Here is a 23873-nt window from a genome sequence, read left to right on the forward strand (position 1 = left end):
TCTATTAAGGATTATCAAACGACCACCACAACCTCACAGGTGCACCTGATGGTGGCAAATGCATCGCCGATAATGACTTATGACACCTACAAAATGGAGGTGGATTTAGGATTTAGACAGAGTTGACACTGGAACTTTGTGCTAGCAGAGATGTAAGAGGCCATATAAGGTGCCAACTTCCTGTGTAATATGAGAATTGAGACAAATATCAGTGCTGCACAGATTACAAGAGATGATGAAGTTGTCATAGGTACAATTGGAAGAGACATACATCACACCACAGGCTGCATGCACAAAGAGATGGCAAGGGGCAAAAATGGCACTTTAGCCAGCAGTGTCACTTAACACAGTGCACAACATTAGAACCACACCTGATAAGCCAGTATCACAATGACCAAAAAGGTTAGCCCCAGATCGCTTTATAGTCGCAAAAGCTGAATTCAAGGCTTTGTTAAAAGCAGGTGTGCTACATAGTTATGATAGCCCATTGGCATCACTGTTACACTTAGTGAAAAAAGAAGGATGGTACATGGAGACCTTGTGATGACTATTGGAAGTTAAAAATGCACCCATGTCCAGACAATTACCTGGTACCCGACCTCAGGGATTTTACTAATGTCCTTGCAGGATCAACAATCTTTAGCGTGATTGGTTGTCAGAAGGCATACCATAAAATATCAGTTTTGGAGGCATATATGCCAAAGGTGGCAGTCTCAACACCTTTCGGGTTGTCTGAGTATGTCAAGATGCCTTTCGGCCTTAAAAACACAGCGCAGGCGTCACAGAGGTTTGTGGAAGAGGTACTGTGGCATTCAGAGTGTTGTTTTGTGTACCTAGATGATACATTGGTGTACTCAGAGACAAAATAGTTGCATGAAGAACAGCGCAGGTCCATTTTCGAAAGAATTAAGCAATATGGAATAGTTATCAACAGGGAGAAATTCACCTTTCAACAGCAAGAGGTGACATTTTTGGGTCACACGGTGTTAGCAAATGGAACATGCCACCTGACTGATAAAATAGCCATGATCAAAGAAATACCTGGACCATCCGATTACCAAGAACTTAGAAGATTTTTGGGGGCAGTAAATTTCTACTGTCGACACCTGCCATGGGCAGCTGAGATTCAGGCACCATTGACAGTGGCACTGGCGGGAGAAAACATGGCTGGCAAGCAGCTCCTGAAGTGGACTCCAGACATACAAAACACATTTCACCAAGTGAAAGTAGATCTGAAGAAAGCAGTTCTCTTGGCACCCCCAGTACTGGATGCATCGTTGGCTATAGAAGGCGATGCAAGTCAACAGGCAATAGGAGCAACCCCCCCCCCCCCCCCCCCAATCAATTGCAGAAAACCACAGGCAGCCTCTGATTTTCTTTTCACACAAACTCACTGCAGTGAAGGTCAAAGGAAGTGTTTATGGCAGAGAACTCCTAGTAATATATGAAGCTGTAAGATATTTTCGTCCCTACATTGACACCAGAGCATTCAATATTTGTGCAGACTACAAACATATTACATATGCATTCATCAAATCTAATAACAACTACTCTCCATGACAAGCCTGACAACTAGAGTTCATTGGCCAGTTCATGACAGATTTGCATCATATTAAGGGAGCAGAAAACATTGTGGCAGATTTCCAGTCAAGGGTCAATACCATCTCACAGATAACCGATTATGAACATTTGGCAGCTGCAGAGGTCATGAAACCCCATCTACAAGAGAACTGGCGGGATGTCACTACTGGACTGAAACTCACCAAGTGAAGCTAGTGGGAATGAAGGTTAGCATTTGGTGTGACAAGTCGTGAGACAAACCTCAACCTTTTGTTGCTGAAGAGCTGCGGAAGACAACCTTCGGTAGCATTCATGGGCTGGCGCACCCCAGTATGAACAGCACTGTGAAACTGCCAACAGACCATTTTGTGTGGCCAAGCATTAAGAAATATTGCTGTAGGTGGACAAAAACGTGCATGGTATGCCAAAAATGCAATGTCGGATGACATGTGAACACACCCGTAGAAGAGTTTCCACCATATACGGAAAAATTGGCACATGTTCACCTAGACATCGTAGGTCCGCTGCCCCCTCAGAGGGATACCATTATTTGTTTACTGCTGTAGACTGGTTCATGTGATGGGTGAAAGCACTGCCATTGGCTGGAATAATGGTGAGAGTGTAATGGCGAGAGTTTTTGGCGACTTGGATTGCTCGTTTCAGTTGCACCCTACATGTGACCACAACCAAGGCCACAAATTTCAATTGCCCTTATTTTTTGAGCTGGAAAAGTTGTGTGGTTTCCAGCACCATCACATGACAGCCTACCACCCTCAAAGTAATGGCATTGTGAAGCGTTGGCACAAGACCTTGAAGGCTGTGTTGTTGTGCCACGCTGAAAGATGGACTTCAGCCTTATCAGTGGTTTTGTTCAGACTACTTGCGAACCAGATTTAGGAGTTCCCACCCACAACAGAGTTGGTTATATGGGGTTTGCCTTATCCCTGCCAGCAGAAATTTTTGCTGCACCATTGGAAACAATGGTGAGAGACATGCCCTATGTTCTGCAGGAAGTGCGAGAACACATTTCCGAACTACATCCGGCATTGGGTTCCTGGCACAGAGAGGGCACCCAGTTTGTACACACAGACCTGGGGTACTGCTCCCATGTGTGGTTATGGACTGATGCAGTATGACCGCTCTTACAACCATCTTACTCTGTGCCATACAGTTATTAGCAAGAAGGTAGAGTTTTATGGAAAGTAGGAAACTGTCTCCATAGATTGAGTAAACCTGTTCGCAAGCCATTGCCTGAAGGACAGCCAGGACAACAATGACAGAGATGGCCCCTGTACCACAGGAGGAAGAGACAATGCGGGTAGAGAGCCCACTACCATCAACAACTCTGGCAGCCTTGGAGAAGGAGCTGCAGATGCTTCTGAGACGTTCTAAAACTGGCAGACACATAGGGGGCTGTGTGGGAATCACCATCACAAGACATCACAAGATTGAGCAGACACTGTACATTGTTGTTTATTCATTGTTATATTTGTGTTTCTGCATTTTTCAAAAACTTTGCTCCTTGTATGGAATTGGTTCAGTCTCTTTTGAATAAAGTTATAGCCTTCCTGAAACAGTATTTGTCAATATTAATTACAAGGATACTGTGAAACACTGTCCACCCATACACGAATGAGATTAATTTTACTATTGAAATATTACGGAAAGAAATTATTAAGTAATGTTCCAGAACCAAGCCATGACAGTGACAGAATTAATCAAGTGAAAGGAACGAGGGTCAGTCAAAAAGTAATGCCTCCTATTTTTTTTTCTACGTTTAATTGTCAGGAAATTTAAATGCAATTACATAGGTTGAAAACCACAACATTGAGGATCATTTTGTCATTTTTCAATGTAATCTCCGCCCATCTCTACAGTTTTGGTCCATCTTTGAACAAGGGCATGTATCCCAGCACGGTAAAAATCACAGCTCTGCTTCCTAAGCCATTGACACACGGATGTTTTGACGGCCTCCTCATCTTCAAAATGAATCCCACGATGAGCTTCTTTTAGTGGCCCGAACAGATGGAAGTCTGATGGTGCCAGGTCAGGGCTGTATGGGGGATGAGGCAAAACTTCCCATCCAATTTTGACAATCTCGTCAGAGGTGTGACGACTGGTGTGTGGTCTTGCATTGTCATGCAAAAGAAGAACATCTGCCATTGATTTTGTTGGGCGAACTCGCTGAAGACGTGCTTTAAGTTTGTTGAGGGTTGTGACGTATTGAACAGAATTTATTGTGCATCCCTGCTCCAAAAAATCAACCAGAATCACACCCTCTGTATCCCAGAAAACTGTTGCCATAACTTCCCCTGCCGATCGCACAGTTTTGAATTTTTTCTTCCTCGGCGAGCTTGTGTGACGCCACTCCATTGACTGCCTCTTTGATTCGGGTTCAAAAAAATGCACCCATGTTTCGTCCCCGGTCACAATTTTTTTCAGAAACTCATCTCCCTCCAAACGGAAGCGCTGCAAGTGTTGGGAGGCTATTGTTTTCCTTGCCTCTTTATTCTGATCGGTTAACATTCTTGGAACCCACCGTGCACAAACTTTTGAGTACCCCAATTGTTTAATAATCGTGATCACACTGCCTTTACTAAGAGAAATAATGTGACACACTTCATCTGCAGTCACCCGACTGTCACCACGAATGATGTCATCAACTTGCTGTATGTTGTGTGGAGTCACTGCACTCACCGGCCTGCCGCTCCGCTTTTCGTCAGTCAACGGTGTTTGCCCTTCAGCTTCCTTACAACGACGAACCCATCGTCTAACAGTGCTGACATCCACTGTCACAACACCATACACCTTCTTCAGTCTTTCATGAATGCGTATGGGCGTTTCACCTTCTGCATTCAAGAATTCAATCACACAACGCTGTCTCAAACGAACATCGATGTCGGCCATCTTACAAACTTCTGCTGTGCTGCCACCTGTTGACACAGAAAGTTACTACTGCAGTGGATTGCAGAAGAAGGTTTGAGGAATGGCGCCAAATTCAAATTTTTCACTTAACTTAATTTCTTTAAGTAGAAAAAAAATGGGAGGCATTACTTTTTGACCGACCCTCGTACTTGACAGTTTAGTCCATAGTTTATGATTATACTGGTCACTGTTCTAGGTAAGCAGAAAGCTCACTTACTTGCGGTATGTTCACAGCATGGATGTGAACATACTGCTAGATGATACCAGACAACACACTACTTGCTATTATATTATTCCCCTCAACATTTTTTTCAGGAGGAAGTCTTTGATGGGCAGAGTCAGTGATTTCAGTGATTTATGGAGATAAAAAAATCACTGGTTAAAATACCTCGTGTGACTAATAATATTGAATCTCATTCAGTACCATAACTTAAACAAAGTCGAGCAGCTGAAGAATTGTTGTCATCTGAAGCAAAGGGCAGTTTTTGTGACAACTGGCCTTTAGTGCTTAAAAGGTTGTGATTTAAATATCCCAGGGAAACATTACAACTGGCACTGGTTATCTTAGCAAGATGTTGCAATGTGCAAAACAAGATGAAAACTAAAATCTTAACTATGGTTAAGATTCTAAGGTAGAGTTTGTGTCTAATGCTCTGCTGTTCTGTTCTGGGATGACATTAATGATTTAACTGTGGAATTTAGACACATTTAAACAGCAGTTTCATGATCTCATGTCCAGAGGGGCAAACAGAACCGTCAGTTGATGGATAGAGAGGGTAGAGAGCATAAGAACTATTGCAGACACCTCACGCAATTAGGAAAAACATATTTGCTTAAGAAACAAAGAAAGATACTGTTGCAAAGAATAAAATAGGATTTCTGTTGTTGAAAAAGAGAAGGCTAGTGTTCATTTTCATGTAATTCAGCTGGTACTACTACAGGTCATTTTATTACAGAGGTTTGAGATTAGCTCACTGTAATAGATGACACATATAACACACCTAAGTTTGAATGATTTTTCAAAGAATGTGAACATTGTTAAAATTATTTTTCGTGGTAACCTACATGTAAAGTTGAGTGATCCACAGAGGAAGCCGCATCCTGGAGTCTGCAAGAAGTCTGAACACGCACCTCCAAATGGTGTTGACACAGATGGTTCCAACTCGAAAGAAGTTGATCTCATTCTCACACCACATATAAAAGGGTTAGGTCTGTAAACAAAATAAAAACAAAAATGTGTCTAAACATAAAAAGCAGGAGCTGCAGCACACATACACCATGTGTGCATGTACAACCACACACAAAAACACTGTTCTTCCTAAAAATTATCAAAAACTTAATACATTATCTTAAAGTAACTATCTAATGAGACACATTCCTTCATCTGCAAATGTTGTAACACACAACACTTTCCCCTGCATTTCAGAGAGAACAAATTCTTTGTCACTTGAAACTTATGTTCTCCTACTGACACTGAATGTTTCCTCCCTTCTGAAATATTATCCACAAATGTAAAATTATGTTATGAGTAACATTAAGCTCCCAGTCCATTTGTGGCCAGCCTCAAATGCACCATTGGGCTAGCCATGTATAACGTCATCCAAACATGTTCACTTTTCCATCTTACTTCTGTTTAGTGTGCCATCCTGCTTCCCAGTGAATCACATGTGCATAGCATGTAGTCAGATGCAGTACACCAGAGGCTTTTGGCCACATGGACCATGAAAGTCACATGTTTTCATGCTGTACACCACAGTTTAGCCCACGCAGTTTTGCCTTGTGTCATAGTTTTTTGGGGATCTTAAAGGATACTGTACTTTATAGATATATTCACAAATGTTACTCCTAAGCCTACTGTTTGAGTCATACACGCTACTCTCTAATACCTGTTTTTGTCCCATAAGTAACAGAACAAGTACCAGCAACTGACAGAAAATGAAGGAAGAAGTTAGATACGAGTTTAAGAACCACAGCCATTAGAGGAGCACAATATAAGAGTGAGGAAGGATGGGAGAGGAAATTGGGAGTGCCATTTCAAAAGAAACAACCTGACATTTGCCTTGAGCAATTTAAGGAAATCATGGAAAACTTGGATCTAGATGGCCTGAAAGAGTTTTGAATTGCCATCCTCCCAGAAAATGATTCCAGTGTCTTACCACTATGCCACCTTACTCAGTGGCAACAATATCATTAAGTCAGAGACAGCAAACCATTTCGCAATTAATTATCATTGATGCAATTTTACATGCTTTCTGTCTAAATTGAAGAATGCATTTTAGCAAGTTTTACAGCTGTATTTGTAGGTGGCAACACACTGATCTACCTGTAAAAAGTGGCTGCTGCAGCATGCAGCTTTTGATAGTTGTGCTTCATTGAACTATAATTTTATTTTTGTATTTTCTTATCTTAATTTTTATCTTTGGTATTTATGTGGATGTTATCTGTGTACACTACTGATAATGGTTATCATAACTGGACGATGCAATGCACAAAGTAAACTGAAAGTTAAAATCAAACAATGAGTAGGAGTTTAAGGTATGGCTTATGTGCCCAGTACTGTTGTGTGCTGAAATATCATCAGTGAGCAGATAGTGGTATTTACAGCTTCGCAGAAGGATTAGTATGCAGCACCCAGTTCCAATCATGGACCATAGAAATAAAGAAAAACATCACTTAAGTTAGTGGCATTTCCTATCCTCAGCAGCTATCCTGGATTCACATTCAGGGCTGCATGTTCTATAGGACATGTGAGCAGCACACAGCAAACCCTACCAGAGGTTTCTATTTTCTCTTTCTTTTAAAAAAAGGTTGAAAATGGCTTGTGGATACATCTGACAAGCTACATGAAGAGAAGCAGCAAGTACAGTCTTGAAAACTGACATTAATAGGAGAGCAGTGCACTGACCACAATCATGTCTAATATAGGCATGACACTAATTTTGGTTATTCATCCAAAATCTGGCAGTAAAACAGCATTATAAAGTTCAGTTTTTAGTGTATTGGATATTGAACCTTGAGCTGTATGAATGGTCTACATTCTAATGGGTTAATATTAAAAGAGTAATTCTAATACCCCTGAGGTTGCTTCTGCACTCTCACTTATTCTTCCTGGAAGTGCAACAAGCTACAATCAAGAACTGGACTTAGGAGCAACTGAAACAAGGATGGTAGATACAAAAATTTAAAAATGCATTTGAGTCTTGAGCTATATGAATTACTGAGAAATCTTTCATGTGAATAAAGACAAGGAAAACTGAATGTTATGTATAAAGGTGGCAAAGGAAAGAAAGGTCACTCCAAATCTTATATCATAAGGGGTCCTGGGTACATGGAATGCGTGGAAGGTAATAATGGATTAATAGTCCTTATTTGACTTTCAATTTATTTCCAACGTGGCTGACAATTAAAAGAGCTTAACTAGAAATAATGAAATAGGAAAGAGATAGACAAAGATGAGGACTTAATTCAAAGGAAATAAAGAGGAAATGATATTAGATGATATGCCCAAATTACAGCTTTATTGGTGATGAGGCCATTAAGTGCAGACTGAACAAGGACAGAGAACTGACTTGGGCATGATCTTGTTTAAGAACCCCTTTCAGTTTGTGCCTGATGATTTGGTGCTATCACAGGAAACCATCATTTGATGGTTGAGTGGAAATTTAGGTCCCATCCCTCTTGAATATGAGTTCAGTGTCTTAATTTCTGTGCTCCCTTAGTTACTATGAGTAGGAAAGAGGTACAATCTGAAAATGCAAACAAAAAGAAAGAGAATACGAAAAGGATGCGTGGAAGAAATTATGAAGGAATGATGAGGGATGAGGAGGAGCAAGAAGAGGAGTAATATAAAATAGAATGAAAGTGGTGAAAAAGCAGTAAGATGTGGGCTAAAGCAAAATAATTAATGAAACAATGATAAAAAGCCAGAAAAAGAAAGGTGGTGCAGAATGCAAGGAGGAACAGCATAAAAGAGTGGTGTAGAACTGAAGACTAAGAGTTTGGTTTAGTTTAAGACTATATGGATGACAAGAGTGCATTATGAGCAATCAAAGTAGGTTCACATCTGCAGTGTTTGGAATATTACCATTGAGATCCAGTTGAGCTACATAGTAAAACAAGTGCTTAAATATTTGTTGTTGTTTTGGTCTTCAGTCTGATGACTGGTTTGATACACTTCTTCATCATCTTGGGAAATAATTGGCATATAAACTTGTACTGCTGTGGTGGGTGTTGACTTTCTGTGTACCTTGGCTGTGATAATGAGTTCCTTATGCTATCCATAATAGTTATCTGAGATTTCTACTTTCTTAATAGTTATTAGGCCTCCTCCTGCATCAGCCAGATTTGTTTTTGTGTTCATAATGCTGTACTTCACTAGCCAGAAATCCTGTTCTTCCTGCCACTGCTCTCGCTAATTCTCACTGTATCTAACTACAAACTATCCATTTCCCTTTTTAAGTTCACTAACATGCCTACCAAATTATGAGCTCTAAAATATCACACTACAACCAGCATAATGACTGTTTTGTTGTTCCCCATGACAACATCCTTCTGAGTAGTCCTCAGCCACATATCTGAATGATCAACTATTTTCCCTCCGTATTTTATCCAAGACAATTTCATCATCATTAAGCCATACTGTAGGGCTACGCACCCTTGGGAGAAATAACAGCTGTAGTTTCCCCTTGCTTTTAATTGTTCACAGAACTGTTATATCAAGGCCCTGATGGCTAATTTTACAAGGCATATGAGTCAGTCACCCAGACTGTTGCCTCTGCAACTACTAAAAAGGCTGCTGTATCTCTTCCAGAGCCACAGGTTAGTCTGACCTGCACACAGATGATCCTGCATTGTTGTATGCCAGCTTCATATTCAGCAACATGATGGTAGATTTTTGTATGAGAAGGTTCTTTCTTACTGACAGTTTTGTGAGAGGAATGAAGATTAGAGTTTAACATTCTATCAACATTGATGACATTATAGACAGAACAGTAATGCTCAGTTTGAGAAGAACAAGCAAGGAAACAGGCAGTGGCTCATTTAAAAAGAGTCATCCTGGTGATAGTCTTCTTAGGTTTGCAGCTGGAATTTAAGTCATGCTGACATAACATTTCAACAGTCCAGCTTACTGTCATTTTCAGGTGAGACACTGCTGTTGCTAAGTCTCATAAAACTGATATTTACAGGCCAGCAGAGACTACTTGGTGTGTGACCCAAGTGCTGTGACTGCTCCCCCCAGTGCAAAGGAAACAAGCAGTGCTGGTGGTGGTGAAAACAAACAAGAATGGAGTGCCACTGTTGTAATTAATCATCAACTTACAGCAGTGATTTCTTGTTTTAGTTTAGTCATAGGACCATCTTGCTTGGATGAGTATCTGTGATCCCTGGAGAGTAGGAAAGAAGAATGCGGTGAAGAGGAGTATGGTGGGTCAAATCTACTGATACTGGACATTGGCTTTGATGTGTACCATAATGAATATGTGATGTGTGACTTCAAACATGTGCAACAATGATAGAAAAGAACATCCCCAATATTTATTTTACTTCTACTCTGAAATGGAAACTGTTACACTATGAACATCTTGATCTGATGCTAAGAAACAGATACTCCAATATTTCCATGAGAGCTCATTTTTAGCTCAGAAGAAAGGCTTTCCTACAGTTGAAGAATGGTGTGAGTATGTGATGGCTGTTGGTTTTGTCTCACATAACTGGAAGTTTTCAGATACAGACTGCAACAAAGCATGCCCAGAGGAAATGCATATGCAGCTAATTGCCATCTTCTGGACTTTGAGTAAGATAGGACCATTGGCATGAGGATATGGGAGCATGACAATGACAGGTTGCACAGACTGTTGCCTGTAGTCCGATGACTGCAGAGAGAATGGCATTAAATGGACTCCGGCCATAAGTGTGGTAGGAAGAGTAGAAATGGGTCTTTCCAGAAGTCATATAAACTCCAGCCAGACAGGCCTTGAAGACCCAATGAAACTGACTAAGCATCATGTCGTGCCCAGTCCATAGGCATGACTGGATGTGGATATGGAGGGGCATGTGATCAGTACACTACTGTCCCGTCCATTGTCAGTTTTTGTGAGCAGAGCTGCTATTCCTCTATTGAGTAGGTCCTCAGTCAGCCCCACAAGGGCTGTGTACACCCCACTTGCCAACAATGCTCAGCAGACCCAGACCATCATCCATCCAAGTGTTAGCCATGACTGACAGCACTTAACTTTGGTGAGCTGATGGGAACTGACCAAAAGACATATTCCATAAGAATGTTGAGCGATTGTGTAACTGGTTTGATGACTAGATAGATGACAACACCTGAAACCCATGCAGAAGTTACAGATATAGTGTCACCACAAACCAATGGGGACAGATTACTGGTAGCTGAGTGGAAATTTCAAGTTAGCAGGCATAATTTACTGCTGACACTACACCACAGGCAGCAGAAACCTGCCTGTTGTAGAGCTGTAATCATCTGTGATACTGAGAGGCATTCAGTGGTGTTCATCAATGGGTTGTTTTTGTTGGTCAGATCAACGCCAATGTGTCTGAAAATGATGTGGTAAAAGATGACAGGAAACAGTGAATGTTGAGGTTGTTCTGGGGGGATTTTGAGTATGATGGTAGAACTGATTTAACACCTACGGTATGTAAGGGAGGCTGCATCTTTGCCAGTATGTGGCCAGAGTGTTAAACTGTGATATCACATCCTTCATGACCAGGATACTAAGTGGCATATCTTAGCAGGATAATGTAAAACCTCTGTTTCCTCCCCAGTGTGGTTCACACAACAAACACATTGAGGGAACTGTCACCAAGGCAGTAGTTATAGGTGGAGACTTTAATCTAGCATCCATTGACTGGGAAAATTACATGTTTATCACAGGGGGCAGAAGCAAAGATTAGTCTGAAGTTATTCTTGGAGCACTCTCAACAGACAACCTTGAGGAATTGGTTAGAAAACCAACTCGAGATGGGAACATATTAGATATCTTGGCTACAAACAGACCTGATCTTTTTGAGGAAGTTAATATAGAAGAAGGTATCAGGGACCATAATGTCGTTGTGGCTTCCATGTCAGTGAAAGTTGCAAAAAAACCAAAGAAACAGCGTAGAGTTTTTTTGTTTGGGAAAGCAAATAAAAGTGTCATTAATGAATATCTTCATAGTCAGCTCCAAGCATTCAACGCGGGACACAAAGATATTGAGCATGGTTGGTCAGAATTTAAAGGTATTGTTCACCATGTGCTAGAGAAGTATGTGCCTAGCAAAAGGAAAGGATCCACCTTGGTACAACAAACATATTAGGAAGTTGCTGAGAAAGCAGAGAATTTTGCACAGTCATTTTAAATGTAGTCACTGCCCCGCTGACAAACAGGAATTATGCAAAATGAAAGCAGCTGTCGGAAGGACAATGAGAGATTCTTTTAACGAATTTGAAAGCAATATTTTATCTGCAGATTCTAAAAATAACCCCAAAAAATTTTGGTTGTAAGTAAAATCTATGAACACTACAAATAATTCAATATCTTCTCTTGCTGACAGTATGGGTAATGTAACTGACGATGATAAACAGAAGGCCGGAATTCTAAACCTAGCCTTCAAACACTCGTTTATGGTAGTGGACTGCAGCACCATTCCCCCCTTTCAATTATTGAACAAACAAAAGGATGGCTGACATAGTGTTTAGTGTATCTGGGATTGTAAAACAGTTAAGATCCTTAGACGCCAGGAAGGCATCTGGCCCAGACGGTATCCCCGTAAGATTTTATGTTGACTATGCTACAAATATAGCACCATTCTTATCCATCATCTATCAGAGATCATTGGAACAGTGGAAAATTCCACGGGACTGGAAGAAGGCCCAGGTCATAGCAATCTACAAAAAGGGTAGAAAATTGTATGCACCTAATTACTGGCCAATTTCACTGACATCGATTCGTTGTAGAATCATGGAACATATTTTGTGTTCAGACATAATGACCTTTCTAGACTCTGAGAAGCTCATCTACAGAAACCAGCATGGTTTTAGGAAACAGCACTCATGCGAGACACAGCTGGCCCTCTTTGTACATGATATACAACAGGCTCTAGGTACCGGCTCCCAGGTTGATGCCATATTTTTTGATTTTCGAAAGGCATTCGGCTCAGTTTTGCACCGTTGCTTGCTACAAAAAGTGTGCACTTACAGTCTATCTGATGACATATGCGGTTTGATAGAAAGTTTTCTAACAGACAGGTAGCAGTATGTCGTCCTGAATGGGGTGACTTCAACAGAAACAAGCGTAGCTTCAGGTGTGCCCCAGGTCAGTGTAATAGATCCTTTGCTTTTTATGATTTACATAAACGATCTGGTTGATGGTATTGACAGTGGCCTCAGACTGTTTGCCAATGATGCTGTTGTCTACAGGAAAGTAGTATTACATGAAAGTTGTGAACAAATCAATGAGGATTTGCAGAAAATAAATGCATGGTGTAATGAGTGGCAGTTATCTCTCAATATTAGTAAGTGTAGCCTACTGTGTATAAAAAGGCGAAAATTCCCATTAATGTACAAGTACAAAATAAATGCCCAGTCTTTGGAAGTAGTAATGTCCGTCAAGTATCTGGGTGTGACTATTCAAAATGATCTCAAATGGAATGATCAGATTATACAAGTAACGGGTAAGGCAAACGCTAGATTGTGGTTTATTGGTAGAATCTTAAAGTGATGCAGTCCTTCAACAAAGGAAATAGCTTACAATATGTTAGTTCGTCCAGTCTTGGAGTATTGTTCGTCTGTATGGGACCCTTACCAGTTGGGTCTTATTCAAGAGTTTGAGAAGGTCCAAAGAAGAGCGGCAAGATTCATGACTGGTACATTTAACCATCATGAGAGCATTACACATCTCATAGAAAGTTTGAAGAGAGACACTCTTGCAGACAGACAGCGCACTAAACAGAAGGGGCTGCTGACTAAATTCCAAAATCCGATCTTCACTGAGGATGTAGAGCATATATTATTACCGCCAACTTTCAAATCATGCAATGATGACCATTCAAAGATAAGGGAAATAAGAGCTTGTACTGAGCTTGTTCAGACAATCGTTTTTCCCTTGCACAATCCATGAGTGGAACAGAGTTGGGGAAATATGACTTTGGCAAGAATTGTGCCCTCCGCCACACACCGCTTGGTGGCTAGCAGAGTATATATGTAGATGTAGATGTAGAATAAATTCAAAGAATAATGACAGTGCCTGCTCTTTACATCATCATCATCTTGGATAGTTTCCAGCCTCTGGCTAGGTCTGTTTGGAACATAAGCCTCTCCATCTTCTTCTGCCTTGAAACCATCTCTTTGTCTTCACCTTGGTCCAGTCTTCTCCTTTCTTCTGGACACATTCCTCCATTCCTTTCAGCTGTCTGTCTCTTGGTCTTCCTCTTGGTCTCTTTCCTTCCACTTTGATCTCGTGTATCCTCCTGGGTATCCTCTTCTCATCCATTTGCTTAACATGCCCATACCATCTCAGCCTTGATTTCTTTATCTCCTCCTGTAATGGTTCCACCTTCATTAACTCTCTGATCCTCTCATTTCTTAACCTGTCTATCTTTGTCACTCCAATATTGTTCCTCAAGAATTTCATCTCACTAGCTTGTACTTTGCTTTTCTCTCTTCCTTTCATAACCCAGGATGCATATGTCAGGATCAGGACATAGTGTGACCAGTATATAACCTTTTTACTGATTTGGGGTACATCCTTGCTCCATATCAGGCTTCTGATACTCTTCTGAAATGCTTCTGCTTTGCTCCCCCACTTGTTTATTTCTCTGTCATTTTTGGCATCTTCCTGTATCAGGCTTCCTAGGTACTTGAAACTCTCCACTCTCCTCAATCGTTACTCACCAATTGTTATTCCAGTTGTTCCTCTCTTCTTCGTTCTTGTTGTGATAATCATCTCCCTCTTACTTAAACTAAATTTCATCCCACATTCTTGTACTGTTCATTCCATATGTCCGACTGCTTTTGTATTTCCTCCTCTTTATTCCCTGAAATCATCAGATCATCTGCAAACACCATAGCTTTCATCTTTCCTTCACCAATTACTTGTGCTATAGTACTCATTATGTCATCCATCACTACAGTGAAGAGTAATGGTGCACTTCCCTGCCTCAAACCATTATTCTGTTCAATCCAAGCTGAATCTCTCTTCTCCCACTTTCACACAGCTCACACTTCCATAGTACATTTCTCTTATCCTCCAAATAATTTGTTTTGCTACTCCTCTGTTCTGCAGGGCTTTCCACCCTTTGCTTCTACGTACACTCTTATATGCATTTTCAATTTCCAGGAAGTTCATTAGTAGATCTATTCCATATTCATAATGCTGTTACTGCAGTTGTCTTACAGCAAAAATTAGATCCCATATGGACCTTCCTGTTCTGAAGCCATGGTGCTCTTCTCTCATCCCTCCTAATTTTTCCCGAATTTCTGCTTCCAAAATTTTCTCAAAAATCTTTGATCAATGACTCATCAATGTTATTCCCTGATAGTTTTGCACTTTTCCTGTTTCCCTTCTTAAGGATTGGGACAATTATTTCCTTCTTCCAGTCTTCTGGGATCATCTTCTGTCTCCACACAATTTTCATTACTCGATATAGCCATTGTAGCCCCACCTCTCCTGCTGCTCTCACCATCTCTACACTTAGCTCATCCAGACCTGGTGACTTCCCTCTCTTCATCTTGCCCTATGCCTCTTCCGCTTTTCCCCATGTAAGGTCTTTCTCTATTTGTTGTTCCTCCTCATACAGGTCTCCATTCAGGTTCAGGAGTTCTTCAAAATACTCCTTCCACATATTCTTGAGTTCCTCCTTATTCTCTACATCTTGGCCACTTTTCTTCAACGTTCGGGCATAATCTGTCATACTGTTCTTACTTTTGCTTTTTTGCTTCTTTCTTTCTTGTTTGATACTCTTCTCTTCTCTCTACTGTTCTCTTCTGGAACCATACCCTAAATGATTTATTCTTCTTCTGTACTATATCCTTTGTTTCATCATTCCACCAGGGTGTTTCCTTCAATCTCTTTTTCTTGCTTGTCCTCCCACATATTGCTTCTGCCGCACCTACTAATGTTCCATTGAATCTAACCCATTCCTCTTCTACTGTTTTTGGTTCATTATTTGGGAATGTAGGTATTGTAGCCTGCTTTCTTCCTCCTTCAACTTCAACCCTTATACATCCTTCCTGGTTTCCTGTCCCTTTGTCATCCTTAGTACCTCTCTGGTTAATTTCCAGCAAACGGTCTCTATCCAAGCCCTCTGATGGTATCACCTTAATGTCAACGATGTTCCTATTCATCTCACTATCATACAGAAAGTAGTCAACTATTGACTTTCTCTTTAGGTCTTGACTGTACCAGGTAATCTTGTAGCTCTCCCTTTTCCTGAACCAAGAGTTCCCAACCAGCAGGCCATTCCTTTGACAGAACTGCAATACTCTTTCACCTTCCTCATTTCAGTAGCCCCAACCCTCTGGCACAAGCACACTTTTGCAGCCTTGTCTTTCTCTTCCAAAGTGTGCGTTTAAATCCCCCATTACTATCATATTCTTCCTTCCCATCTGCTTCTGCATTTCCTCTTCAAACTCTTGCTTCTCCTCAGAAATGCAACCCACCTGCAGTGCTTACACTTGTATTGCCTCATGGCATCCCTTGAGTGATATTTTGATCTTTATCATCCTATCACTTATTCTCTTCAATTCCTCTTTCAATCCACCTCTTATTACTATTCCCATTCCATTTCTCCTTCCCTCCTCATTTCCACTCCAGTACAGTCAGTAGCCTTTCCTCAGTTCTCTCCTTCCTTCTCCTTTCTAGCTGGTTTCAGATAACCCCAATAGGTCTAACTTCCTTCTTACCATCATGTGTACCATCTTCTCCACCCGAAGCCTGCTCTTTACATATGTAAAGCTAATATGTTCTTAAAAATAAACTGCACAGCTTCTATGAACAAAAATATACATAATTACAGCACTAGATCTAAAGATAGCTACTACATACATACCAACAGACTTTAAGATAAGTGACAAAGAAACTAAAATAGCTGGATGTATATTTTATAATTAACTTGAAAGCAATATAAAGAACTTAAAAGCAGTGTCTGCTTTCAAACAAAAACTAAGATGTCATTCAGTCTCATCCTGTTGTTACAGTGTAAAAGAGTTCTTAGATGCAAGTATACAAAATTCTTAAATAAGAGACTATTCTGGAAATTCCATGTAAATAATATGAAGATGATGTATTGGTGACTGTATGTATGTGAATTTTATGTACTTTGTCTGATTCTACTTTGTGTAAGTGTATGTATAATCTTATTTATGTAGTATAAACTCTTAATCTCTCTTACAAACACCTGAAAAATTGAGTATGATTATATCTGTGTTTTTTTAAATACCAAATACTTTGTAATACATCCATGTATATCCTGATGTATCCACTTTCATGACTAAAAGTAACCAAAGGATGAAAAAAAATGGATAAATAAATGTACAGATCCTTGACTGGACTGCCTAGTGTCCTAATATGTCACCCATAGAACACATTTGGGAAACAGTCCTCACTAGCCTCCAGATAGTGATCTTCATTCCTCAGGATCACTTTCAAAAGCAGTTAGCTTCCATGCACAAAGGAATACAAGAGTGTATTCATACATGTGGGTGCCATACATCATACTGTCTTTGATGATGGGCATCAGATCTGAATGGAATGAAAGTTTAATTATTTAATGCACACTTTGTGATGAACATCTCCATAAAGTTTGAAGCTGGTGCTTCATGCTTAACACTTTCCTTTTTCATCACTGTATATTATTTCTCAGAATGTAGGTTGTGATCACAGACAGCTGTTTAGTGTAGGACACTGTCTACGTTAATTTGGAAGGAAGTTGGTTGCAGACTGATGAAGCCAGCAAATGTGGTATATACATTTACACCTTCATCTGTACTATGCAAACCACCATCAGTGCACGACAGAGAATACTTCCCATTTTAGCACTTGTTAAGCTTCTTCCTGTTCCATTCATGAACGGATCATGGGAAGAATGTTTAAATGCATCTGCACAAACTTCAATTAGTCTAATCTTGCCTTTGTGATCAATGCAGGAGCAATATGGAGGTTCTTTTTATATTCTCAGATGCCTCATTTAATGCCATTCTTTGAAAGTTTTTATGTAGGCTGTCATGGGTAGCTGGTGTCTATCTTCACATGTCTGCCAGTTCTGGTTTATCAGTGTTTCTGTGACGCTGTTCCATGGGCTAAATCAACCTGTGACATTAAGTGCTAAGTGCTATGCTTTTTTGTACATGTAAAGTGTGTCTCTCTATTGCTGTTTGATATAGGCTTCACACACTTCAGCTATATTCCGGAGTGGGTCTTACAAGTGTTTTCTAAGCAATCTCATCTGCAAACTGGTTACATTTTGCATTTACTTGCAGAATTATCAGGCAGCTACTACTTTTCCATGACTGATTTGTTGGAAGTGTACCTCCGGCTCCACTTGGGTGAGGTAACTAGGTGCCTTCTCATTGTCAACACACCTTTCAGCCTATACTAATGTCAATGCTTGCCTTTGGCATTGATTGCATGTCTGCAATTTTTCAGCATGTTTTAGAACACATGACAGCCTCTGTGCCCAGCTGCATCAATTACCTCAATGATATCATTGTTTCGAGTTCTTTCACCGAAGACCACCTTGGCAATCTCCATTCGTTGTTCCCTGTTTTGCAGTCTCAAGTGCAGTCTTACCAAATCTCAGTTTTTTTCCAGCTGTCAATTGTGTACTTAGATTTTGAAGTTTCTCAGATGGGGCTCAAGTCATTGAGTCACCATGTTGATACAACTGCAGCTTGGCTTCAGTCGACCTCCATTAAGGAACTGTACGCAATTCTAGGTAGAGTTGCATACTAGCACAAATTTTTACCAGATGCATCCACTGTTGCTCAGCCCCAGCACACGCTTTTGCATAAAAATGTGCCTTTTTCTGGTTCCCAGCTTGTGATCGAGCTTTCATTTTGCTTGAATCAAGGCTTCAATCTGCCCCATGTCCAGCTACTTTTTGGCTGATACAGCATCCCGTGTTGGATAAAGATACCTCTCAGCACGGTTGATGCAATTTTGGTGTAAAAATATGGGGAGGTATCTGAACAACCTATTGCTTATGCATTTAAGAGTTTAACATCTCCTCAGCAGCAGTATTCTCAGACTGAAGAGACTTTAGCAATTGTGTTCACCCTCAAGAAATTCAATGTCTTCTTGTAGGGTTCTAAGTTCCATTTAATCATGGATCACAAGCTGTTGGTTGCTATTTTTAACCCTTCACCTTCTGTGCCAGACAAGGCAGTGTATCTTTCACAGTGGTGGGCTCTCTCATTTCCCATTATCATCAGCAGATCCATTACTGGCCAATGGCACAATATGCCAATGCCGATGCTTTATCTTGCGTTTCAATTGGGCCAAACTCAGTGTTTGACAAGGACGAGTTGCTTTGTTTCTATTTAGATACTGAGAACCAGGATGCAGTTTGTTTCTATTTAGATACTGAGAACCAGAATGTATCACTAGCGCAACAATAGCAAAGGCCATTGCCACTGAATCTGTATAAGCTGTAGTACTGTTGTCCATTCAGTGTGCTCAGTGCTGTGTGCAGCCAGTACTTCATTATATTTTACATTGGCTCTATAAACTACTATATCCCATAAATCATGTTTGCTCTTGCTATAACATAATGCTTACTGCCATTTTTATGTCTCTAATTTAAGCACTAACAAATGTTATGCACTTTGATTCTTGAACCATTATCTGACCAATATATTAAAGAAAAAAATAAAAGAAGGACCCTACCAATCTGAGTTGACTTTTATTAGCTCCAGCCATATAACAAGGAAAAATGCTCTATGCTCCAATTTAATCCAACTGAGTCAGGCAGCACACTGGACTTGCATTTGGCAGGATGATAGTTCAAATCCAGATTTTGGTTTTGTGTGATTTTGCCAATTTTCTTCTCAATTCTTTTTTAATCAAAGCTTCTGCTCCTTCTCTAATGACCACACTGTCAACGGGATGTTAAACTCTAATTTTCCATTTTTTTCTGTTTAGTAAAGTAAACAGTTAAATTTCACTCCGCATTGCTTTCTTCCTCTACAAGAAAATTGTTAATCCACTGAGGTTGTTGTTGTTGTGGTCTTCAGTCCTGAGACTGGTTTGATGCAGCTCTCCATGCTACTCTATCCTGTGCAAGCTTCTACATCTCCCAGTACCTACTGCAACCTACATCCTTCTGAATCTGCTTAGTGTATCCATCTCTTGGTCTCCCTCTATGATTTTTACCCTCCACGCTGCCCTCCAGTACTAAATTGGTGATCCCTTGATGCCTCAGAACATGTCCTACCAACCGATCCCTTCTTCTGGTCAAGTTGTGCCACAGGCTCCTCTTCTCCCCAATCCTATTCAATACTTCCTCATTAGTTATGTGATCTACCCATCTAATCTTCAGCATTCTTCTGTAGCACCACATTTCGAAAGCTTCTATTCTCTTCTTGTCCAAACTATTTACCGTCCATGTTTCACTTCCATACAAGGCTACACTCCATACAAATACTTTCAGAAATGACTTCCTGACACTTAAATCTATACTCGATTTAACAAATTTCTCTTCTTCAGAAACGCTTTCCTTGCCATTGCCAGTCTACATTTTATATCCTCTCTACTTCGACCATCATCAGTTATTTTGCTCCCCAAATAGCAAAACTCCTTTACTACTTTAAGTGTCTCATTTCCTAATCTAATTCCCTCAGCATCACCCGACTTTATTCGACTACATTCCATTATCCTCGTTTTGCTTTTGTTGATGTTCATCTTATATCCTCCTTTCAAGACGCTATCCATTCCATTCAACTGCTCTTCCAAGTCCTTTGCTGTCTCTGACAGAATTACACTGTCATCGGCGAACCTTAAAGTTTTTATTTCCTCTCCATGGATTTTAATACCTACTCCGAATTTTTCTTTTGTTTCCTTTACTGCTTGCTCAATATACAGATTGAATAACATCAGGGAGAGGCTACAACCCTGTCTTACTCCCTTTCCAACAACTGCTTCCCTTTCATGTCCCTCGACTCTTATAACTGCCATCTGGTTTCTGTACAAATTATAAATAGCCTTTCGCTCCCTGTATTTTACCCCTGCCACCTTTAGAATTTGAAAGAGAGTATTCCAGTCAACATTGTCAAAAGCTTTCTCTAAGTCTACAAATGCTAGAAACGTAGGTTTGCCTTTCCTTAATCTTTCTTCTGAGATAAGTCGTAAGGTTAGTATTGCCTCACATGTTCCAGTATTTCTACGGAATCTTCCCTGAGGTCAGCTTCTACCAGTTTTTCCATTCGTCTGTAAAGAATTCGTGTTAGTATTTTGCAGCTGTGGCTTATTAAACTGATTGTTTGGTAATTTTCACATCTGTCAACACCTGCTTTCTTTGGGACTGGGATTATTATATTCTTCTTGAAGTATGAGGGTATTTCGCCTGTCTCATACATCTTGCTCACCAGATGGTAGAGTTTTGTCAGGAGTGGCTCTCCCAAGGCTGTCAGTAGTTCCAATGGAATGTTGTCTACTCCGGGGGCCTTGTTGCGTCTCAGGTCTTTCAGTGCTCTGTCAAACTCTTCACGCACTATCGTATCTCCCATTTCATCTTCATCTACATCCTCTTCCATTTCCATAATATTGTCCTCAAGTACATCGCCATTGTATAGACCCTCTATATACTCCTTCCACCTTTCTGCTTTCCCTTCTTTGCTTAGAACTGGGTTTCCATCTGAGCTCTTGATGTTCATACAAGTGGTTCTCTTATCTCCAAAGGTCTCTTTAATTTTCATGTAGGCAGTATCTATCTTACCCCTAGTGAGATAAGCCACTGAGGTAGCTATGCATTAATGTGTGAAGACTATCAGCTCTCGGAAGCAAGGGCTATCTTGATGCGACTGCAGGTGGTCCGAGTCACCTTTACTGGTTAGTGTCACTGTGATTTCCAGGCAGTTAGCCACACTTCTCTAGGCTGCTGGCCTGGATAAGTGTTTCCACCTCAGTTATCCCATACAGAAATACAAAAAACACAGAATAAAGTCTGCTTTAGAACAGTAGTATGAAGATTGATTTCAACAGTCATAAACTCACTTGTGGATTTAGTCATTCTGTTTATGTGTAACATGCACAGAATATAAACAGAACTAGACTGCAGTGGTCCTACACCCCTGGCAGAACTGCAAAGCTTCACCCTTCTCACAGAAAAATTAGCCTTCTACAATTTTTTCGAACAGTTTCATCAAATTTTATACTCTTGTAAGAAGGTTTAATAAAAGTTAATCATTATTGAAAAACTTTGCTTAAATAAACTATTTTGATGAAAAACTTGACATACAGCAAATTATAAGAGTGTCCCAGGAAGAATGGCCAGTATTCTGTGATATGAGAGAAACAATCATTCTAAGCAAAAAAGTCCAGTAAATAAGAGCTCTAAAATGCATACCTTAAGAGCTACAAACACTTCTTCATCTTCAATACCATGAAGCAAATCTCTTCTACTGCAAGCTCTTTGCTATACAAATTTTGAGAGCAGATAGTATAGATAACACAAGAAAAAATGTCTAGTAAATATGGAGTATAAAATGCATACCTTAAGAGCTATAACCACTTGTTCAGTAGAAGAGATGTGTTTCACAGTACTAAAGATGAACAAATGCTCATACAGCTCTTAAGGTACGCATCACGGTGGTATACATTTTAGAGCTCATGTTTAAGACTTTTTTTGCTTTGAGTGAACAATTCTGTCCTATCACTGAATCCTGACCATTCCTCCTGGGACATCCTGTATGTATTATTGTAATAAGTAAATTACAAAACTTCCTGGCAGATCAAAACTGTGTGCCGGACCGAGACTCGAACTCGGGACCTATGCCTTTCGCGGGCAAGCGCTCTACCGACTGAGCTACCCAAGCACGACTCACACCCCGTCTTCACAGATTTAATTCTGCCAGTACCTCGTCTCCTACCTTCCAAACTTTACAGAAGCTCTCTTGCGAACCATGCAGAACTAGCACTCCTGAAAGAAAGGATAGTTCTGCATGGTTCGCAGGAGAGCTTCTGTAAAGTTTGGAAGGTAGGAGACGAGGTACTGGCGGAATTAAAGCTGTGAGTTGTGCTTGGGTAGCTCAGTCAGTAGAGCGCTTGCCCGCGAAAGGCAAAGGTCCTGAGTTCGAGTCTCGGTCCGGCACACAGTTTTAATTTGCCAGGAAGTTTCATATCAACGCACACTTCGCTGTAGAGTGAAAATTTCATTTTAGAAAGTAAATTACAGATTGCATACACTTTTAAAAAACTGAAACTAAAGGAAATTAGGAATCTTATTGCAGCTGCTTTTAGTGTGGTGTATAATAGGAATAGATTTCGTTTGTTTATCATAAATTATTAATGAGAAATAAAGGAAAAAGAACTATAATTATTTTGAACAAAGAAAACTCGTTGATCATGTCACTGATGTCAAATTTAACAGGTGGGTTGTTTGCTGTAGACAACATTGCAAAATTTGAGTCTGATTCCACTCATAATGGACCTTAAGTATTTTCTATCATCTTTAATTTGCTGAAACTTCTTTCCACAGATGAAAAAAGTATAGTTGCCTATAGGAAGAATGATTAAAATATATTATTAATCAGCTTACAGCCTGTTCTTAAATCCTGTTTTATTTACACAGCAGGTAGTACCAACCAGAACTTGAACAGCAAATGTGCTTGATGGAGGGGCGAGATGAGAGGGGAACCAGAGGCACCCCTCCTCAACTTGCAAACACCTGGAGAGATCTTGTGCACTTGGATGGGTGTCATGATTAAGACTGGTGTGGAACAGTTCTTGGTGAACAGCTGGTACAGGCTCAGGTCACTCTGTTCCTTCACAAAACGCAGAATGTAGTGGGTATAGTATCCTCTACCCTCCTACTTTTGGTCAGTTGCAAATTAAATTGATGGCAGTGGTGCAGAGAGAGTTGACCAAAGACAATGCAGGGAGATCTTTCAATATCCGACTTTATACTATGAATGTGAAATACTCTGTGACTCCCATCCACATAGGGAAAGTTGGCCAATCACAATAGTAAATTATGCACTATGATTGAAGTGCTAGAAATATGTAGATAACCTAACCGCATCGGTATAGGATGCTGTCTGGTATACTTTGGTATATATATCCGAGAATTAACCCTGAATGGACGTACTGCACAGTCATCAGTCTACAGTCGCAAACTAGTTTGTGGTACTCGCAAAGTAGTGGAGGGGTGGTTTAGCGATGATACAGAAATTGTGA

General features: G+C 40.3%; 1 protein-coding gene across 1 annotated transcript in view; it reads right to left on the reverse strand.

Moving 5' to 3' along the window:
- LOC126188574 (neuropilin-1a-like) overlaps positions 1-23873 on the reverse strand; it is a gene marked incomplete at its 5' end in the record, with an annotated part of 276952 nt that overhangs the window by 8772 nt on the left and 244307 nt on the right. The window contains one exon of the mRNA XM_049930176.1: positions 5551-5696. Coding sequence (XP_049786133.1) covers positions 5551-5696 — 146 coding nt within the window. The remainder of the gene's footprint in view (positions 1-5550; positions 5697-23873) is intronic.

This window comes from Schistocerca cancellata, chromosome 5, assembly GCF_023864275.1.
Source record: "Schistocerca cancellata isolate TAMUIC-IGC-003103 chromosome 5, iqSchCanc2.1, whole genome shotgun sequence".
NCBI lineage: Eukaryota > Metazoa > Arthropoda > Insecta > Orthoptera > Acrididae > Schistocerca > Schistocerca cancellata.